At 47.3% G+C, this 22,064-nt stretch overlaps 1 protein-coding gene across 14 annotated transcripts in view; it reads right to left on the minus strand.

The window, feature by feature from the left end:
• Positions 1 to 5,683: 5,683 nt before the first annotated feature.
• Positions 5,684 to 22,064, minus strand: part of CASZ1 (castor zinc finger 1) — a 191,841-nt gene continuing 175,460 nt past the window's right edge. For 13 of the 14 annotated variants that reach the window (XM_085558394.1, XM_085558388.1, XM_085558391.1 and 10 more), the window contains 9 exons: positions 19,506 to 19,666; positions 16,383 to 16,505; positions 15,531 to 15,866; positions 14,630 to 14,828; positions 13,921 to 14,092; positions 12,914 to 13,062; positions 12,397 to 12,631; positions 10,720 to 11,013; positions 6,108 to 7,502 (listed from right to left, as the gene is read on the minus strand). In XM_085558394.1, the coding sequence (XP_085414520.1) occupies positions 6,241 to 7,502; positions 10,720 to 11,013; positions 12,397 to 12,631; positions 12,914 to 13,062; positions 13,921 to 14,092; positions 14,630 to 14,828; positions 15,531 to 15,866; positions 16,383 to 16,505; positions 19,506 to 19,666 (2,931 nt within the window). In that variant the 3' untranslated portion in view covers positions 6,108 to 6,240. Of the gene's footprint in view, positions 7,503 to 10,719; positions 11,014 to 12,396; positions 12,632 to 12,913; positions 13,063 to 13,920; positions 14,093 to 14,629; positions 14,829 to 15,530; positions 15,867 to 16,382; positions 16,506 to 19,505; positions 19,667 to 22,064 lie in introns of all 14 variants that reach the window. The other variant, XM_085558397.1, reaches the window with a different exon arrangement.

The raw sequence follows: 22,064 nt of genomic DNA on the forward strand, positions 1-22,064 counted from the left end.
CTCTGGCCGCACACCAAGTGTCTCACTTGTGCCCAGTTCAGTGCCACTTGCAGGGCTCTGGCGTTTAGGCAGAGCCTGGCCGTGTCCTGGCATCCCAGGAGGGTCCCTGGGGCTCAGGGCAGGGGCTGCTGGCTGCCACTGCCCTGTGGGGAGGGAGGGAAGGGGGCAGGAACAGCTCTGTCTGCCTGTCAGATAAATCTTCAGCTGTTTACTTAAATCCTCAGTGTTTCTTCATTTGTTTGTTTAAGAGTTTTCCTGCCAAAAAAGAGCAAAAGGAGGAAGGGAAGCTGCCTCCATTGGCCACCCTTCCTCAGCTAGGATGGGCCTGGGGCACTTCACGGGCAAGAGCAGGACTGGGGCGAGGACACCCTGCCTTGCTCTGGGAAGATGAAGGCATCTGCGTCAGGATGGACCAGATTTCCATCTCCTGAGCAATGCCTGACCCTGCAAGGGAAGTGTCTGAGGGACTCCAGTGAGCCCAGCCCTTCGCCCAGGGCTGGCATGAAGAACTTGTCATCCCTTCCAGCACCTCCTTTACCTACAAATGCTCACTGCCTTTTTTCCCTCACAGGGAAGAACTGTTTTTTGGAATTGTTTTTTGCAGGAAGGAATTGCAGGTTTTGTCAGCTTTCAGGTACTGGTGGAATCTGTTCATGACAGCAGAGACCCAAAAGGTGAAGGTTGGAGCCTGAGTGATGGATTTCCATGTGAGTGTCTGACACAGGGGACTCAAAGACTATTACAGGGATACACTTGAGGTATCAAAGTACAATAGCAGCAGCATCTGCCCCGTTTTTGTTTTGACATTAAAACAAGTGACCTTGCCTGGTGTCTGCTGCTTCCCAGGACTCACCAGGTGCAGGGTGGTAGATGCAGGGCTGTGGGTGCAGGGTTGTGGTGCAAGACTGCACTCTCACCACCTGCAAGGGCTTGGAACAAATGCAATAGTGAGACTTTGATTTGTTCAACTTGCAGCTTCTCCCACAGCTTAGTCATTCTTTTATGAAGTCAGTCAGAGTCCCACTGAGAAAAATCAGGTTCCAGAAAAGCTTTCCAGCAATGAATTGTGTTCATGTCCCCCGTCCCCACCTGGAAACAAGGCCATTTCAATATTCCATGTGCTGTGGGCAGAGCTCCAGTGAGAACAAACCTCTGGGCTCCAGGGTTGGATTAGGAGCATGTTCAGATAATGACATCTGAAAACAGGATGGCAGGAGCTGCAGCAGAGCAACGAGGGGGCTTTGAAAGAGAGAGGAGTCTAATCCTCTCTGCTAATAAGGAGGCAGCTGCTGCCAGTGCATCAGGCTTGGCAGGAGCTGCTTGCTGCTCCTGGGTTCTCTGACGATGGCAGAGGCACAAGGACCACAGAGCTGCTTCCCTGTGCCTGGGGAAGAGCCACAGGGGAAGGGTGAAACAGGAACGTTCTGACGTGCACCTCAGCACACAGTGCCTGTCCTGCCCGGTCATTCAGCCACTCCTCAAGCAAGAAGACAACTTGATCACTTAAAACTTTGGGTTTTTTTTTTTTTCCAGTTTTTATTGAGTGAAAATGTCAAACCTTGCATCAGTCATGCAAAAAAAAAAAAAATCAAATAAATAAAACACATATATTAAATTTCTAATAGCACTAAATTCAAGTGGAAAAATATTCAGTTCTTAATAACGCAGGTGCTGAAGAGACCAGATTCAAGTAAATCAGAGCACACCATCCTGTTTAGGGTGTTTTTTTCACTTTCTGCATTTTTGTCTCAAAACCTATATATATATCTATATATCTATATATATGTATATACATATAGATATATACACACACACATATATATGTGCATACATATTATTTTTATATTTATATATATACACATACATATTTATAAAACATTAAAAAGAGCATTGGTGGTTCAAGCATTTATTTTCCCCCCTCCCCCATGGAAAGAAAAAAAACAACAACAAAACAAAATAAAATTACACATTTAAAATTCAAAATGAGCTAGCAATGGCTTATAGTCCTAGTGTGCAATATGGATATTACAAAAGGCTAGAATCCTCCCTCATTGTCTTTTTTTTTAAATTTTTGTTTTTTAAAGTTGTTTTTTTTTGCTACATTGGAAATTTTTTTAAAATTTTTCTTTTTCTTTACAAAATTCCTTCCACGCAGACTTTAATCCAGCTGAGTTTGTGGCTAGCATGAACAATCTAGTCAATAGTTTTTATTTAATTTTTTTGCTCTTCAGCAGTGAATGGTAGCAGAATCAGGAGGGTCCATCTCAAGGTTTATTATTGTTTGGTTTTTATCTTGTTTTGGACAAAACAGTTCCATTTCCTCTCTCCTCTTTCCTCTTCTTAGAGAGCCAGTTGAATCTCCCTCTCTTTCTCTGGTCATTCTTTAGACAGTCCCACTGACATGAGCTTGGAATGACAAACCACCTGCTCTGACGGGGTGTTGGGCTGTTGAGGCCCTTGTTCAGAAAAGCACTTAAGCTCGGGCTTAAACCTGGGCCCACTCAGAGTCTTCTGCTTAAGGGTTTTGCTGAATTAAAGCCTGAACATGGCAGAATAAAAAGTCGGGTTCAACTTTGCTTTTGTTGTTGTTGCAAACAGAGACAGTGTAGGAGTTAGAGGAGCAGGGCTGGAGGAGGATGGGGTCAGGCCCCTGACCTCTGTGGGGTCAGCCCTGCTCGGGGGTCACCTCCAGCAGCGGCAGAGAACTCTCATTCCCTGCTCCAGCTCCGCCACAAGAGGTGACAGAAGTCTGGGAGAAGGGCTGAGGCCTTAGGGAGAAGTAGGGTGCCTGGGGGGAGAAAATGGTGTGCATAGATAAACTGGGGCCCTTCTGGCACACTCAGCCCCACGGGACGAGGGACGCAGCCCCGCGCCGGCGGCTCCGGGCGCAGCGGCCGCTCCCGGCACGGCGAGTCCGTCCAGCACCGCCAGAGCCGCTGGACACCTCTCACCCCTTCCTCCTCTCACCCCTTCCTCCTCTCACCCCTTCCTCCTCTCACCCCTTCCTCCTCTCACTCCTGCCCTCCCCGCTGGTGCGCAGTGACTCGGTCCGTGGAGCCCGCCGAGATGTGACGGGAGAGGTGAGACAGTGTCACAGTGCAGGGTCCCAGCTCCCACCAGGAGCAGGGACACGAGTGGCCCCAGGAAGCCCTCTGGTTGCCCCTGGCACCAGCTCCGTGTGCCCGGGCAGGACACGCTCCCAGGAGGGCTCAGTCCCGTTCCCACAGTCACTGACAAGAGATCCTGTTGGTTCTGGCGGTACAAAATAATCACATCTGCTTTGCAAGATGTGGCTTGTGTTAATCTAAGGATTCCTCCTGGAGCCCATCACCATACTATCTAAGTAGCTGAACACAGGGAAAATGTACAAGTACAGAACCTGCAGGAAAGGCTAGTAAAGTAAAATCTTTTTGCCCCATCCCATTTTGAGAAATTCCAGGGCATCATTTCATCACTCTGCCCCAGGAATGTGAGCTTCATTCCATTCAAGAATGGGGTTGTGCTAGGAAAAACACAGCTGAGGGTAGGGGATATACCAAACAAAACAAAAACAAACAAACAACAAAAAAAACCCCTATAAAAATAAAAGCCACACAAATAGCTGATAGAGGAAAAGAACTCCAAAGAATTAAATAAACTACAAACTAGTGATAATATTTCATTTTTTTTTCATTTGTTTCATCTCTACAAAATTCAAGTTAGAGTTCGGAATCGTGCAGGTCCGGTCAGTGCTGGGAGTGTGAAGTCAGCCTCAAATCACAGCATTAAGGCCCCCCCTCCCCTGCCACCCCTACAAACATACACTACATTGAAAGAGAGAAGAAAAAAAAAAGGGGGGGAAAAAAGAGAAAAAAAAAAAGGAGAAAAAAAATTGCACACAATTAACCATATATAAGGGCTATCCAGAAGGCAGGTGACACCTCCCCCTCCACCCCTCGGCATTGGTGGTTTCTCTTTTGTTCTATATATAGTAATAACCTTTACAGGAAAAATACTGTACAAGTTTTTTTTTTTCCTTTCCTTTTGCAACATTAGCTGAACATTCTGTCCCCACATTTACACAGCTGAGCTGCTTGTTTATAAATCAGACCTGATCTGCACCAGTTCCTTAGGGAAATAACCAAAAAAAAAAAAGCCTTTATCTGTTCAGGGTGAAAACAAATCCTGGGGATCCCCTTAGAGCTGAAGTGCTCATGGAGCTGAGGAGGGGAGAGGGTGCCTGCATGGTATAAAAAAAAAAAATTTTTTTTTTTAAAAAAAGGACAAAGCTCAGACTAATCTGGTTTACTTAAAAACTGGCACCAAAATAACTATCAGAACTAATTCCTACTAGTCCTTCTGGTGCCCTGGTGTGTGTAGAGCCCTTTCAGGCTCAAGCAAGGATTTGGGGTCAAACAGCTGCTGTGGCACCTGCCGGAGTCCGGACAGTGTCCTGTAGTGTGTGTGCCCAGGCCGGGCCAGGAAAAGGCAGCGGGGAAGAGCCTGGAGCAGCCCAGGCTGCTGGGGAGGGCAGGGGGCTTCAACTGCTCCTGCAGAGCCCAGCCCTGAGCCCGGCGTGCCCAGGGGGGTGAGGAGGGCCCGGACCTGCAGCAGCACCGGGGCTGCAGCGGGGTCAGGCCCTGCACCCCAGCACTGCAGGAGCAGGTCCTGCTGCAGAGCAGGGCTGACCCTGCCCAGCCCAGGACTGACCCTGCCCGGCCCAGGGCTGTCCCTGCCTAGCCCAGGACTGTCCCTGCCCAGCCCAGGGCTGACCCTGCCCGGCCCAGGACTGTCCCTGCCCGGCCCAGGGCTGACCCTGCCCAGCCCAGGGCTGTCCCTGCCCGGCCCAGGGCTGTCCCTGCCTAGCCCAGGACTGTCCCTGCCCGGCCCAGGGCTGACCCTGCCCAGCCCAGGACTGACCCTGCCCGGCCCAGGACTGTCCCTGCCCAGCCCAGGACTGTCCCTGCCCAGCCCAGGCTGAGCAGACACCCCGGTGGGCTCAGAGCCCTGCCAGCATCACCTGAGATCTGTCTGTCACACAGCGGCGTGTCTGCAGCGCAGGGCTCACACCAGGGCTGGCAGCTGGCACCGTCCTGGTCCCGCTGCTGGGGCAGAGCAGGGCCCTTCCCCAGGGCTGCTCTGGTGACCAGGACGCTCCTGGGCGAGCTCGGTGCTCCCTGTGCTGCACCACGGGGCAGGGGCAGCTCACGGCCTCCTGAGATGGGGACACTGAAGCACCACAAAAACACCTCACCCTCCGCAGAGGAAGCACCTAGGGGTTGGGATGAGATGGAACTGGATGGCAGAGTAACCCCAGTCCTCCAATGAGACTGACAGACCCTTTAAACTGCCTGCTGTGTTCTTCCCAGGTTACTTCAGTTAAATCCCTACAGTCAGAACGGCAGGGATGAGGAGAGGTGTCCTACAGAGAAAGTGTAGACTGAGAAAGTTTTACAATATAAATAGCATTCAAAATTATTATCATTAACAGTCAAAAGGATCTGGAAGAACAGAGGAGTGTCCCATTCCCACCCCTGCTCATTCATTAATGCATCCTCATTTATGTGACAATAAATACCCAGTCCCACCCTGGCTGTCTGATGCCATTTAATGCTGGAGAAAGAAGGGGGAAGGGTGGAGAGAGAGAGAGAGCACACTCCTCACCCCCTCCTTCCCACTGGCAAAAGCTGAGCTACTTGTCTTTGTGACATCAATTCCTTTAATTTTATATATGTGTGTGTGTGTACATTATATAGAGAGACACACACACACAAATATATATTTCTAAAATTCATTACCTCTTGTTCCCACCCACCCCCCTCCAAGAAGTGGAGATTATTATTATTATCGTACAACTGAAAATATGGAAAAATAAAACCCAGAAAGAAAATTGGGGGGATAGAGCCCCACCCATAAAAAAGGGTCCCCAGATGGGCACAGGCCCCACGCACCGTGCAGGGAACAAGGAAAAGTAGTGGGTACCCTCAGGGTTTGTGTCCATAGAAAGGGTGTTTTTTGCTGCATCCTGCCCCCTTGTTCTGGGATCTGTAGAATGGAGTGATGCAGCACCAGTCCTGCTGCGAACCGATCTCTTCTGGGGCCTGGGGAGGAGCAGGGGTTTCCTTCCTTCCTCTCTCTCACTTGTGGCACAGAGTTTGTTTTTGATTTGCCATCCCCATCTTTGTTCTTGCCTTATACGGGGTCCTCTCAGTAAATCTGTGTAAGAGAAAAACCAAACCACTGTCGTTGCTGTCTCTAGGATTAAGGAGAAGCTGCTGGAGCTATGGTGGAGGCTGAGGCAGCAGCTGGAGCTGGAGCTGGAGCAGGGGCAGGAGCTGGGGCTGGAGTGAGGGCTGGCTCGCCCTGTGGCCTGGAAGCATCACCATGGTCTGTGGAAGAAGCACCCTCCTCTGGTTCTCCATCTTCTTTAGTGGCCAGGCCTTCAGGGTCCGGCAGCGATTCTTCAGAATCTGTGTTCAGGTCTTCCTCCTCCTCATCCTCCTCATCATCGTCATCATCATCCTCCTCTTCATCATCCTCCTCTTCTTCATTCATCTCCTCCTCATCGTCCTCTTCATCCTCCTGGGAAGAGTCGTCCTCGTCCTCCCCGTCCCCGGAGCCCGGTGCCCCCGCGCTCCTCTCCGGCGGCGCGGCCCCGGCTCTGCTCGGGGCCGGGCCCTCGGTGGCTTCCGCCTGCTTCTTGCTGAGGTCCAGGGAGTCACTGAGGCCCACGCCCGCCGCGTTCTGCAGGAAGAAGAGGGAGCTGTTGTTGTCAGTGCTGAGGTTGAGCGAACTGTCCAGGTTGATGGAAGAGTTCTGGATGTCATACTCAAGAGTGGAGTGGGCAAGGCCCTCGGGGCCGGGAGAGATGGCAGGCAGCTCCCCTCGCTCCTGCTTCTCGTGTTTGCGCTTGTGAGAGTCCATCTGAGACATGCCCACCACCGTGTGTTTGCAGCCGGGGTAGGTGCAGTGGAAGTGGGAGCATTTGAGTTTGTACTTGCAGTCAGGCACCTCGCAGTCCACGCTGGAGCTGAACTGGCAGAAGCCGGCGGCGCTGATGACGTCCTGCTTGCCGTGGTGCTTGCGGTGGGCTGTCACCTTGGTGCTGTCAGTGCAGCGGAAGCCGCAGCGCAGACAGTGGAAGTGTGTGCTATTGCCAGAGAACTGACAGTCTGGGAAGTTACAGCTCAGTGAAGACTTGAAGCGTTTGAAATCATCCAATACCAGGTTGTCGACGCGGTCGTGGTGCTGGGCGTGCTTATACATGTGGGTACGGCCACAGAACTTGTAGCCACAGTTCTCCCGTGTGCAGTGGTAGTGGGTAACCTTGAGAGAGAACTGGCAGCTGGAGTCCTTGCAGTCCTCGTAGAGGTCATAGCGCCGAAACCCCTCCAGCATCATCCCTTCGTCCAGCATCTTGCGTGAGGACGCGGTCTTGCGGCGCTTGCCAAACGGGGACATGTCCTCAATAATCCAGAAACGCTTTTTGGCCCCCGAGGCAGTTGGCATAGTGATGGTGTTCCCTGAGGAGAGAAAGCGCAGAGCGGTGTTGCTGACAGCCAGGTCTCTCCATCTCCCAGCCGTCCTGGCAAGCCCTGGATTTGCCAAGGCACAGTGCTGCAACTCTTCCCACCCTGCAGCTCGTCCCTCGAGCTCTCAGTGAGCCTCAACTCCAGATCATGGGCTAGCTGACGCCTGCTGGACATCACTTCCTCACCTTCCAGCATATCCTGCCTCGTCTCTGACTGCTGCTCTGGCAAACCTGATCTTGTACAAATATTGACTGTTGCTTCTCTGGTTTGCTACTTTCACAGTTTCTCTTGCTGCTTAACCTAATCTCTAGTCCCATTTTCCTCAAATCAGACTTTAATAGGGAGGAGCTGGCTTGTTCCAGTCCAAGGACTGAGGTGTGTTACTGTAGTTCACTGGGGTGGTAAAAAGAGCTGCACTGTGCTAAAAGCTTCTACGTGTGCACTTGTTTTCCCCTATCCACGCTCTTATAATACACCACAATTGCCAAGGACAGGCAGGAAGTGAAGGAAGATCCCATGCGTGATTAAAACTGCAGGGGGGGGCTGTGGAATTTATAGAAACAGGATGGACTTTGGCCAGGAGACTGCAACATCCCTCACTGTAATGAGCCTGCACATTACAATGAGTGCACTCAGAAAGACAGATGGACAGATGTTCAGTGGAGCTAATTCTCATCATCACTAGCCAGTGGACTCAGGGAAAATACCAGCTCTGCAGCATTCCCTTGGGTCTCAAAAATTCCACGATGCCCCAGTATAAAGAAAGATCCCTCATCTATCTTCCACTTTGATTCCAGGGCCAGCATAACTGGCCAGTGCTCATGTCCCCTAGGATCATTGACATCAAGGACCTCAATCTATCTATTAACTTTTTTCCTTCTCTGCTTGCTGTTTCCAGACTCAATCCACAAGCTCCAGTATCAACATGCAGCACAGACAAGGTTGGAGGCAAGAATTTCTCACCAGGTGCAGAACTGTGAGTGTAATTAGAAATTATGGGTTGCAACTAACACATCTTTCATTTTTTTTTACTCTCTTGCTGCTGAAACTGCCATCTTCTTCAAAGAGGCCCAATTTGTGACACACATTGTGTGGGGCCCAAGAACCCAGAGCAGTGTGCATCCTGCTCTGGGAGGCTGAAGGGACAGTCACTTCCTTCTGGCACAGGTATCACAGGTGACGACCCCTCAGGGTCAGCCCTTCAACCACTGAAGGAAACCTCCCACACTCCCAGTGGCAGTGGAACCTCCTCTCCTACATGCCTGGGCTGTACAGTTTGTGGGATAAGCAAAGAACACAGGACTTTTCTACACCACTTGTTAGTGGCTCTTGTGCTCAGCTCAGGTCCTGTGTCACTCATCCATGGTGAGGCCATTGGAGTGACACGGTGGAACTGCACGCTAAGGCTGATTTAACCAGCTACCAGTGAAAGAATAACTTTCTGTCACTGGAGATTTGAAATTGGCAGGCTCTTAACAACAGAATCTGTGACCAATTTGCTCTCTGCTCCCCCCTAAGCATCTGGTATTTCATCTGGTATTGAAAAATCCAGTTCTACACTCCCAGCCAACTCATGTAAGTGCAGTGGTGCCTGGACAAATTGCTGCTGCCCAGATTATCTCCTTTTAATAAAATTACAGCCAAACCATCAAGTCTCTTAGCATTAATTACTTAATGCTCATATTGTCTGTCTTTGGGCGGCAATATGGGATAACCCATCTTAAAGAAAAGACTCTGGATGGGAAATAAGTAGAATTCAAATTTTACCTGTTTAAAACTCTATACCTACACAGCTTTTAAAATAGTTCAAACAGATGTGCTTAAAACTTTAGTTGAAAACCAATTTTGTTTTCTCATACAGGTGAAGTTTTGGAGTAAGGGCATAATAATGAGAGATGACACTTTGGTGCACTCTCCTCTTTTGCCAACATTCAGTTCCTGCACCCTGTGAAAGATTACAAGCCTCAATGGATGTGATCCCACCAAATCTCAGTGGTAAGTGTCTTCCATAAGGTTATTTCTTTAACCACTATAATGTAAGCATTCACCAAACTATACCAAGGTAAAAACAAAAGACACTTAAAAATACTTGATTAGAGGAAGCACAGCACAAGGTTAAAAATGTTTCAGCTGCATGCAGTTCAGTTAAAAAAGAAGCAAAGATTGAGTTTCTTGTGAATTTTGTTAATTGACACACACTCCTCTGGACAAGGCAAGGATCCTTCTGCCAAGTCCCTTGAGAAAAACCTATGAACTGGAGTTGGAAACCTGAGAAGTTGGTGCTCCAGCCATACTCCCAACCTTTGACCTTGGATTTACATATTACTACAACTGACAGGAAGAATGACTGGGACGTTTGTAGGCTGCCAGAAGCCTCGTAATTGTGAACTTAAAGCACAAAGATGTCCTTAATTAACTAGAAAAGAGCTAGGAGTGGGAAAAGAAGCCAAAAATGAGACACACCCTAAAAGCCATTCCCAGATGGAATGAGAATACCCAGCCTGAGACAGCTCTGATCTTAGTCACACATGGGAATCATGGCAGCTTAAAATTGAAATCTGTATTTTCTGCAGCTGATTAGAGCCTTGGTAAGTAATGACTTTGAGAAACAGCTCAACTTTCTGAGGATGACATTATGTGACACTGCCTGTACTTCACTCCTCATCCTGGGAAGGCACCCTTGAACTTTGTGGCTTCCTAATGAAGTTTGCAAAATCAGCTGAAACACAGGACCTGGGTACCTCATCAGACATTCACCTGCTGACATGTGTGCAGCACACTATGGCAGGCACTGGCTTGGGTGGCCTGCAAGATCTAACCAAGAAAACCAAGTCCCATTCATGCCACATGAGCAAAAGTTTGCTCTGTGGCCACTTTGAGGTTACCAAGACACTGAAAATGCATGTTAACTGTGGGTTTTGTTAGGTTTTTCTCACAGTTAGGAATTGGTGGTAATTGCTCTCAGTTGAATAACTGAGACCAAACGTCTATGAATGATTTGCTGTGGTTTGTGTTTGTTTTTTTGGCTGTGGTTACTGTGTCAGCAAGGAAAGGGAGCAGGCATGGATGGGCCCTTGGGTGACATTTGCTAAGGCACAGAGCGACCTTTGCTGCTCTACCCACCCAAAGGTGCAGAGCAAAACCATGGGCATGGTGAGTGGGGACAGAGCTGGGCACAGGACATGGAGAGAAAGCAAAGAAGTGTTACCTGCAGCATCCTGCACTAAGGGAACGTCACTTTTTACTGGAGTTGGAGTGGCAATGATGGGCGAGAACCCAGCGGTGCTGGCGGCAGGCATGACAATGCCTCTGCTGGCTCCCAGGGTGGCACTGAGCAGGGAGTACGAGAGACAAGATGGAGAGAAGAGGTAGGGGAGGGTGGGGAGGGGAGACCTAAGCAGGGCTTGTGAGAAAGATGGAGGCAGAGATGGTGGTGGAGGTTGTGGTGCAGTGTGGGTGGCATCATCGGCAGCAGCAGTAGCAGTAGAAGGAACCAGGCAGCCTGGAGAATGTGGAGAGAAAAAAAGCAGAAAAAAGAGGAAAAAAAAAAAAGAAAGAAAAAAACGATAAAACAAAACAAAACCAACCAAAAAAAACCAAAAAACAACAAAACAAGAAACAAGAGAACTGAAATGAGAACCCAAGAGCAGAAGCAATACGATGAAAATGGAAAATACATTCACAAATGTATGAAACAGAACTGCAACAGAGAAGAAACAGAAGGTGAGGAATTGACAGCACCAGGAAGAGGAGAGCTGTCTCTGTAGGAGTTAAAGTGGCTTAATGGTATAGGGGAAGAGACACAGGCTTTCAGGCAGGAATTCATTTGGTCATTCTGGTCCTTGTTCATCTCTAGGGTTGTTCCTGCTTCAGTTAACAGCTTAAGGGTGCTCTGGCACTTGGGGCAGGTGGAGCTGCTCCCTACCTGGAGAGCAGTGGGGGATATTTCCTGGCATTTGGGCCACTACTGGCACAGAAGAGTGTGCCAGGAACCACTGCCCCACCAGAACCCTCTGGAGGTGCCATGGGGCAGTGCCATGACCAGCAGTGCTCCTACAGTGGGACTGCTGTGATGGCCTTTAACTGGGGTGGGGTGGGGGGGAAGAAAACTAGGAAAATATGTATGGAATTAAAGCAAACTGAGGCAGCCTATGCAGAATATCCCACTAAACCCTGGGAAGGTACAGCTGAGAGATCCCTGGTCATCACTGTATGGATGAATTCCTAGCAGGTGTCTGACTCCCAAGGAGTTGACCCTGCAATGCAGGGCAGGGGGAGATGGCTCTGCATGATCCTGGCAAACAGGGCAGGAACTTAATTTCCAAAAGAGGAGATGAAGGGGGTCTGCTCCGTGCAACTGCACAAAGTGGGACAAGAGTTTCTGGGTGAGGAAGGGAGCTCAGTGAGCTGCTTTTAGATGCTGCTTTCTGAAGATGTGATAGGTTTTATCCCCTGTGTATGTCAATCTGCTGTTGAACTTCACCAGAACAATAAAGTACTTGACTTTGGATGCTGCTTGAGAAAATACAAAGAGGTACCAGAGAAAATTCCAAGTACAGAAGGGGCCCACAGCTCCTTTTTTTCTATTATTTTTTTGTTTTTTTAAAGTCAACTATTAAAATATACCCAACTCCAAGACCCAGGATAAAAACCTCTCTTCATGGGAGGAAAAAGGTATGCTGCTAAGTCCTGGATGTTTGAGGTGTATATTTTGATGGACCCCTTCTCTCAGGTGCTGGAGAGAGCTGGGTTAGTGTGAGGCACTACTGAAGTTGGCACAGTGTGTATTTTAAGGTGCAACTGTCCCTTGGCCTCTTTTTATGAGTTTATCTCCCAGGAGAGCAGGCAACTGATGATCCATTTCACACACAGCCTTCTCCCTTACCTGCTGATGTACTTTCATTGCCCACTGGAGTGCTGGAGCAGCTGCGGTCCATATTGGAAGATTCAGAGGAGATGCCCCCAGGGCTGCAGCCAGTGTAATCCATGTACTCTTCTGTTTCAGTGTCCATCATGCTTGGGGGTCCCTGAAAGGAAGCTGGGGTTCCTGATGAGGCTGGGCTGGGTGCCATGCTGCCAACCTGGGGGAGATTTTCATTTCTTGGAGTGTGGCCAATAACCTGCAGCAGCAAAACGAGATGGGGACTTTCACACCAAAAGCAAGACAGCAGGACCAAAACCTGTCTGCACGTTTATCTCCCTCTGCCACAGTTCATGAGGGACAGCTGGCATGTGCTTTTAGTGGAACCCTGTCACGGGGTACTCCACGGCCCAGCAGCATCCCCCAGTGCAGACACACATCCCTCAGAGTCTGGGTACAAGTGTCTTGGCACTGCACCAGCTCTGCAACCAAAGGGGCCAACACTGCCTCTGGATCTACAGCTTCAGCCACAAGGAGTTACCTGAGTAGGAACACGATCAAAGTTCTTCCCCAGCATCCTTCTCATGTGCTTCCTGGCATGGGATGTCATTTGGTGCTTGAGCAGGAAGGAGAACTGGCAGCCCTCTCGGATGCAGTGGAAGTGGCTGTTCACCTGGTTGTATTTGCAACCTGCAGACACAAAACCCACACTTAAGTTGCACATGAAGGTTCTGAGAGGGAGCAGGACCAGAGGGAAGATGTTGGGCAGAACATTAGCAGTGGTCATGGGTTATTCAGGAACAGTCTTGAATGAAAAGAACCCAAATTCATGATCTACTGCCTGCTGGGCAACTGCAACAGAGGATTACAGTGTACAGAGATCTACGACCTCAGCCTAGTCCCATCCCTCTTTGTGCCATTATAAAGGAAGGAACATTGCCATTACATCTAGTAGTGCCTAATGCTCTTCACTCTTAGCTAGTGCCTTTTCTTTTAGAACAAGAACAAAGCCATGACATTTAGCTGTATCACAGAAGCTACAATCAAAATACACATTCATAATTAGATTAGAAATGAAAACTTTTCCCGCTCTGACTGTGCTCTCAGAAAAGCAGTCTCATATCAGCTCTAGCTCTGTACAGTGTGTGCACTCTGGTCAGACAGGAATGAGTCAGGAAGTGTTTACTGCCACTCCAAAACTGTTGTGCAATAGGGGCAGCTACTGAACAACAAGCAATTCATATGGGTTCTGGCATCCAGCACTTCACACGTTCTGCTCCTTGTGGCCACAGCCAGGTGTGCCAGGCGTGCACAAACCATTGAAGGACAATCCCAGGCAGCCACGCTGTACAGCTGATAAACAGTGGCTTGTCATAGTTCAAACACAGCTACATCAGTGATCAGGATCTGCTGTTTCCCATCCTCCCTTGGCCATATGCACAGAGGTAGGGACCTACAGACAGGCTCACTTTTACTTATCTATCTCCATCCATCCACCTTTACTTATGGACGTGGGACACACCACATGAGAAACGGAGCACAGCTCACCTAGTCTGCCACATTCTTCCCGCTTGGTAAAATACTTGAAGCCGTTGGCTGCCCTTCTCTCTGCCTTCTCATGCTTTTTCACGTGCCAGGGCAGCTTGGTGGTGATGTTAGTCACGAAGTAGCAGCCGGGCCGCAGACAGTGGTAATGCCCTCGCATCCGGAATTCACAGTGCTGGAGGGGAGCACACAGGCACGGTGCTTTAGGCAGGTCTATGACAAATGCACTCTCAGCTGCCTGCTACTAATGGTGTCCCTTCTGATGTGTCAGAGGGGCCTACACTGATACTCCACATCCCACTTCACCTTCCACAACCTGCCATGCACCTTGTTCCCTCTCGAATCTCTTTACACTGCTGTCATGTACTCTGTAATACACTATTCTACGTTGAGATATCCCAAAGCTTACTCATGGCTTTCCCTGGATTCACCACAGATTCATCATAGATCTTTATTCTATTCCATCTAATGTCTCTCAGATTATTCTCATTCCCTTGTCCACTTCACCCGAGTCAAAAAACCACAAAAGCATTGTGATTTCCCATTTGATAAAAACCAAATGTTTTTCCAGACCACGTAATTATGACTTCCACGGTTCTGCAGTAAGGCCAAGAAAGCCACACACAGCCTCACTTCCTGCTGGAGATTCAGCAGGATCCTACATCTCCTTCTCCCCAGTCCTGCCAGAACACTACTCTGGAATGGCTCTTACCTGGTTTGGACAGAGACACTGCAGGGAGTAGTAAGCAAACTGGTCTCGCACATTCACCAGATTATTGTTGGGGTTGATGTGGTCCAGGCAGTGGGATTCTGCTTTGCCAGAGGTTTTGCACACATACTTGCAGTTCCCAAAGAGACAGTGGAAGTGGAATTTGTTGGCGTACTTGCAGTCTGTTGCCAAGCAGGGATCACTGGAATACATCCAAAACCCAATCATCACCTTCACTCATTTCACACGTTTGTTTCTTTGCCAAGATTTAATTCAAGGGGAGCCCAGCTGAAGCCTCTGTTCCAAACATGGCCCACAGATTTCCCATAGCCATGTTCCTCTTCAGGGAAATCGAGGCTGGCTGAATTACTACAATTCCACCCAACTACTGCACTGTCTTGGTTAGAACTATTGGAACACAATGGGTTCTGTAGCCCTCGAGGGCCACTTTCCCAATTTAAAGTTCAAAGGAAACACAACTCTTGAGCATGGCCACTGCAGGGGCTTCCTCCGATCTGACAAAACCAGCACTGCCCCTCTCATCAGCTAATGGGTTTTGGTACCTTCCACCCCCCACTCAGTGCATGAATTTCTGGCCCAAAAACCTCATTGTCAAACATACTGCAAAGATACCTGTATTTCTGCACAGGATAAAACAGGGATCAGTGATAGATAGATCACCAAGTTTATTTATCTTCTAAACTCATGCCTAAAAGTGCTCTTAGATGCACTCAAAAACCTTAAAGTATTTCCTAGACCTCAGAGAAGTAAATTTTCTGTGAAGTCAAGCCCAGAGTATTTTCCAGACAGGTTTCTCAGTGGGTGAGCAGAAGTGTAGCATTTCAGCTCTGAGGAAAGGTTGGCTGGGGAGGATAGAAGGAGGCAAATGGTAGCTAAAACTTACTTCTCCTGGAACTGAAGAAATCCAGGTTTGACCTGAGGCTTGGCATTCTCCAGGGAAGTCGTTGCCAAGGGTGAAGCTGCCAGGTTAGGCACTGATGCTGGGATCTGAGGCATCTGGGGTATGGTTGAAGCCAGCTGCTTCCAAGCAAGTAGTGTGGGAGCAGAGGGCATAGCAGCTGGAGCTGGAGTGGGCACGTCAAGGGCAGGAGCACTGGCCATGGTGGCAGAAGCAGCAGATGGTGATGAAGGGGCCAGTGAAGCCTTATTCTCAGTAGCAGTTGAGAAGGGAGACTCAGAGTTGCTTTTCACAGTTCCACCTTCAGTTCGGAAGTGAAAACTGCAAAACATGATACTAATTCAGACATAAATTCTTGACCATTTCATGTAATTTGATTAAACACCAACAAGCATGTGGCAGGAGCCTGTAAACAAATTGGTGTGGATAAATCCTAAAAGGGGCTCTGCGGACTTTGAGGTAAGATTTAGGGCCATCCTAGATCACCTATGAAGAGAAGGGAAATCCTTAGGATGGGTGGAGACAGGTGCCAGAGCATGTTAAAATCAGAGAAACCCCACAATCACTGCAGTCACTGAGATCAGCTGTGGGGCAGCTTCCCCCAGACATTTCCTACAGTGAACTGCAGGGAACCATCCAACAGGAGAGCCCAACCATGCTAGCAGATCTGCCTTAAAATTTGCAGCATCTCCTTCCCTACAACCCCTTCAGAGGCAGGCAGGTGAATGGCCACTGAAGGCCTTCACCTGGACACTGCACTGCCTTGAAAAGGAACCCGAGGGTGCTGAGCTGCTGTGTGCACTGCAGAGCTTCCTCTGCCTCTGCTCTCCCACTCACTTGGCGTGCTTGATGGCTCCATCCAGGGTGCTGAAGAGGGCTCCACACTCCTCCACCACACAGTGGAAATGCACCTTATGGAGAAAGTCACACTGGGCATCACAGAAATCCTTGGTGCCAAACCTGGCCAAAACAGACAAGCAGACATCTTAGGGAAGGCCCCAGGAGAGAAGTGGAGTTGGAAGAGACTTTTTTTTTTTTCTGTGTTTTTCAACTCTGTTAGCATTCCCACCAACAACAGTAATTCCAGATCCAGAATCCACCCGCCCCCTGCCCTGGACCAGGAGGGTATCTCTCAGATGGGAGAGGTGAAGCATCATCTAAGCAGCAATCAGCAATTACAGCCTGGACTGCAGAAATACTGCACAGAACAACAACCCTGCCATGCAAAGCCCAGAGCAAAACCCACCACGTTATCCAAGATCTATCTTGTGTTATCTTGGACCAAATGGCCAAGAGGGCAAAAACCAGCTCAGTGTGGTGTCGCTGCTCACCCACTGCTGAGATTCTCTGGACTTAAGTGCAGCACAAATACATGTGATTTTAGGAAACTCCAGAATCACAGGGAATCAAGAAAACAAGTAAGAAACACTGGCAGGAAGGATTTGAAACCTAACAAGGGAATCTTGCATAATTAAGGTACAACAAACTACAGTTGCTCTGATGAGCAGGAAAGCAAGAAACAAACAGCAGCCTGTATGGTCCCAGGAGGGACCTCTCACCAATGGGAGGGCAAAGCAAAGAGAAAAAACTTGTACTGGAGAAGGAAGGTCTGTGGATATACTACACGTGCTGTCAGTTATGGCTTGCAGGGAGAAGAGGAAGGAAAGTAATTGTGGGGTAAGAGAGAAGAAACCACGTTATTGCAAACTAAAGGAGCTGTTTTAGCAGAGACAAGAAGTGTTGAACCTAGTAAGAAGGCCTCCCACAAAAAAGGAGGTGATGAATCAAAAATGGCTGCATGATAAAATTTGCTTTGGATGAGAAAACTAAAGAAAAAGCAGAGAATTTGGGATGTAGTGAATGCCTTCTAGAAGAGCAGATAAAGGGACTCAATTGAAACATATAAAAATGCACAAATCAAGTCAGTCTGGATGATACATGTCCTGAAGTGCAATGGAAATTAACTCCCAAACTGATTACATTACCATTTGCTGGTTTTTAAGCCACAGAGAAGTGGGAGGTACTACATAAGTGGGAAAAAAAAGGAAATTAAACAGTCCAGGTACTGGTTCTTTGAGGGGAAAAGAAAAGACAAGCCATCTTTGGCAATTATCATACCTCTGGCCTTAACTTCTTCTTCCAGTAAAGTAATGGAACAAATATTAAGAGGGAGGAGAAAATCATTAAACATCTAGAGGATAAAGGAACCATGAGCAATAAACAGCATCAGGATTATAAAGAATAAATCTTGCCAGACAAATTTAATTGCTTTTTTTGATAGAATTACAAAATTAGTGGACAAAGGGATGCAATATATTTGGATTTTAGTAAAGCATTTGATTCAGTCTTGCATATGCTCAGAATTAATTCAAATTGGCCTGGATGTAATGCCACCTCATGGCTTGAAACTGGCTGAGGGACCATAAACAAAGGCTGATGACAACCAGCATCACACTGAGCTGGGAGGAGGAGGCATCGTGTGAGTGCTGAGAGGAGGGCTTGGGTTAGTCTGAGTTTATTTCACATCTTAATTAGTAATCTAGCAGTAAACAGTGTGTTTATGAAGTTCACAAAGATACTAAACTGGGAGGAGGTGGCAATACCAGTGCAAGAGGAGAAAAAGAGCACAGAGAGGTTTGGCAAGACAAGGGGGAACGTTCAGAACAGGAGAATCATGTTTGGAAACACACAACAAATACAGCTGGGCATGGGGGGAGTTTTATACACTGGGGACTCACTAAACAACTTTAAAAGCAATGATAAAAAAAAGGATGATAACCAGGGTACTCTACACTATTCTGTGTAGATACAAACAAATTCTGAGCTGCCTATTTGGGGGCAGGAAGCTTGTTCTGTCGGGAGTGGGGAATTCTGCACCATCCAGGGAACAACAGGAAAGCAACAGGACCAGCAGGCACAAGGGACTAATCCAGAGTCAGATTAAAGGAGAAAAGTGAGCCTGGTTAATGGAATGCTGAAAGTTTGGGACTGTCTGAAGGGGCTGAACTCCAGCTGCAGAGAGGGATGATCTGCTGTGGTTCAAGGGATATAAACAGAACTGCAACAAAACTACAAGTGGAATTCAGACAGCCTACCATGGAAAAGGTTGTGACAATGAAACTTATTAAGTGGTAGAATAATACTCCCAGAGACAAGAAAATAGCCACACTGCATGGCACTATTACAACCAGACCAGACAAAATGCAAATGGACTGCTGGGAAGGATCTCACACCAGCCAGGAGCTGATGGACTGGAAGATTTTCTAGTGCTGTCCATTAAAGCCTTTGATTCACAAAGTGTGCACTGGCATTTGTAGGTGAGTCTCTGTGTCAGAGCACAAACCTCTGTGTTTGCCTGGGTGTATCTGTGTGCCCTCAGAGCATGTGTCTGTCTGGGCATGTTTGTGGGTGAGCTTTGTATCTGCTCCATTTTCTTTTTGAGTCTCCTTTCCTACACGAAAAGCAGCAGGAATCATCCCAGCTCCCAGCCCCTTTTCCTTGCTCCCATGCCTCTGCATCCCCAGAACTTGTTTAGTTTCAGTTGAAATGCCCCGGGAAGCGTGTCAAGGCACCAGTGGCTGTGTGCAGTAAGTGGCCATGGTCTCACACAGCCCCAGTGCTAAGAGCTACACCGAGTCCCCTGGGCTCACACTGCAGGCTTGTAAGGAGGAGCCTAAGGTGAAGTCCAGGATAACAGAACTACATGAAGATCTGTGCTTGTATCTGGTTCTCAAGACCCCTTTGCAAAATAATTCTACATGGGCAGGTGTTTCTAACCAGACGTTAACACCTGGTGCAGGTAGGTATGACCAAGTGCTAGATGTGCTCCAGGTGATCCATGTCTGGCAGAATCAGGCCTTTACATTCTACAGAACTCTGTGTTCAGGGTGAGCCAGTGAGGCTCTTTGCAAAGGAAGCACTTTCCCCTTTCCTCTGTTCCCAGCTCCACGCTGTCCTTACCGGCGCAGGTACATCTTCCACGGCTCAGAGAGCTTCTCCTGGACAAGGGCCTTCACTGCCTTGCCCAAGTACTGGGCTGGCTCCCCGGCCCCAGCCTGGCTGCCTTCGCCTTCTGTCTTAATGTTCAGCAGGTTGCCAATGCTGGCAGTGGTGTTGGATATCTGGAACAAGAACACACACATTGCATCAAGCCCAGCACACAGACACGGCTACCCTCAGGACTGTCCCACAGACAGCAGTGTCTTCAAAGATTAAAAAAGAAGACAAAAAGTCTGTGCAGGCTGCTCCAACTGCATCAGTAAAAGTTAGTAACACCTCATTCTTCTGCACCTTCCACCCAACCATCACGAAGCACTCAGGTGTCCATTGAATATTTATTCATGGATCTTGTTAAAGCAATGAAACATCCTGTCTGTTTTATCCATGAGGAAACTGAGGTGAAGAGAGACATCCCCCATCTGACTATGCAAAAGGTGTGTGGGCTTCAGCAGTAAAAGCTCTCTGTAGCTCCTACAAATTGCTGGTGGTGGAACTGGCAAACTCCAGTTTATTCAGTCATCTTATCCCAGCCACAAGGATGTCTCCTTTAAAGTGACTATCAGGTATGTGTGAGGGGTAGAAGGATGAAAATCTCATTTAACTGGGGGAAAAATCTGTCTCAAGTTCCTGGAAAATTCTTACTAACGTCAATAATAAAATCGTGTCACTTTTCTGTGCTAAATGGACACATCCTCCACAAAGCAGGACACGGTCTCACAATCTGCACTGCGTGGCTTCAAACAGAATCTACACAGAGAAGGTTTAGAGATCCAGGTGTATAATGTGCAGGATAGAAAAATGAAGCTACTCAAGCCTACCTAGAGGGAAAATTTTCTTTCAGGATAAATGCATGATTTCCCAGACTCTTTCTTTCTCTGTTGTGCTCTCAATTACCTCCAGTAACAACAGTGAATTTCACAGCCTGAATAAAATGCAGGGTTGGGCCCAATACTTGCAGTGGAAACTCCACCCACTTGAGGGTCTCAAAGCCCTTTATAAATATCAGTTAATTAAGCCTGACAACCCCCTAAATAAACTGCAATAGGCTTCAGGAATCCTGGTTATTTGAGGCTCTCTTAATGCCCCCTGAAGGTAAAGCCCCTGCTGCTGTGTGGAGACTGCAACTCTTTATGGTTGGAGTCAGAAATTCAGATTGTGTGTTTCCACTGGTAATTCCATTTCTCTAAAGTTTTTTTTTTTTCCTGTTCTTTTCCCTCAAAAAACAATGAAGGATTTGATTCTGCAATCTTTAGTCTTGGAATTGGTTCCATCAATCACACACACAGTGGGTTCTACTCTTTCCTGGTTTATCTCATTGGTTAATCCCAGTCCTTGAACCTGACTCCTAGTTTGCACCTGTGCTACATTTGCTTTGCTCAACTTTAAGAATCTTACGTCAGACTGCACACAAAGAAATGCTTTTTTCTAAACATATACTTATATCACATATTATCCTGGAGATTTTCAAGGGAAGCCTCGATTGAAATAGAATTTCCCTGATCTGGGACCTTCAGAATGACTCATGACCCCAGAGAGCAGAATAAAAAAAACTAAATACATTTGCTCACTGAAGAAAGACCTGAATATTTGGAAACAATAAAAGGACAATACAAAGAAACAAATAAGAAATTAAGTTTAAAAGATAAAATCAAAACCTCAGTGTAACAGAAAGCCAATGGAGGAGAAAAGTGACGTAAGGATAAATGCAGAAATTAAACAACATAGAAAAAAACAGTGATAAGAAAGAAAGGAGGTGGGAGATTACCAGGCAAAGTCATTTTGCCCTCTCTTGAGGGTTATATGGCCTTGATGCATGTAACACCCAGAGCCAAGGGGATGGCAATAGTTATGCCTATAAAACCTATCACATAGCAGAATATTAAAACATGGCTCAAAGGGTGCCCTGATCTCTAGAGCAGTTGTATACAGCCTCAGAATTAATCTTGGTACAGTAGAATTTATCATGTAAAAGAGAAATATACATTTGAGATGATGTATAATTTAACAAAAAAAGTAAGGAAAAAGAAACTGTGCATCATCTAAAATAAATACTCTAGGACACAGTAAAGGGGACTCTGTTAGACACCATTACTCACACCAGAAAGACAGAAATTGATTATTTTGTTCAAAACTTCTAATTTTTCTTCTCTTTCATACAAACAGATTATTCTCTCCCTCCCCAAATGAAGGAAAATGTTTTTAAGTAAGTAAACAAAATCAATAACTATAAAAGGGAAGCGAGAGAGAAGTTTCCAGGTCCTGAAAACAAAAACAGACAAACCCAAATCAAGTAAAAAACCCAAAACCCTTCCAAAGAAGAAAAGAAAAAAGAAAAGAAGAAAAGAAAAGAAAAGAAAAGAAAAGAAAAGAAAAGAAAAGAAAAGAAAAGAAAAGAAAAGAAAAGAAAAGAAAAGAAAAGAAAAGAAAAGAAAAGAAAAGAAAAGAAAAGAAAAGCTTTTGGAGCCCTCCTCTGTCTAGAAAGGATGGGAAAAAAAAAAAGGTGTCAGAGGCGGCAATATA

This window comes from Lonchura striata, chromosome 21 (assembly GCF_050655825.1).
Source record: "Lonchura striata isolate lonStrDom1 chromosome 21, ASM5065582v1, whole genome shotgun sequence".
NCBI lineage: Eukaryota > Metazoa > Chordata > Aves > Passeriformes > Estrildidae > Lonchura > Lonchura striata.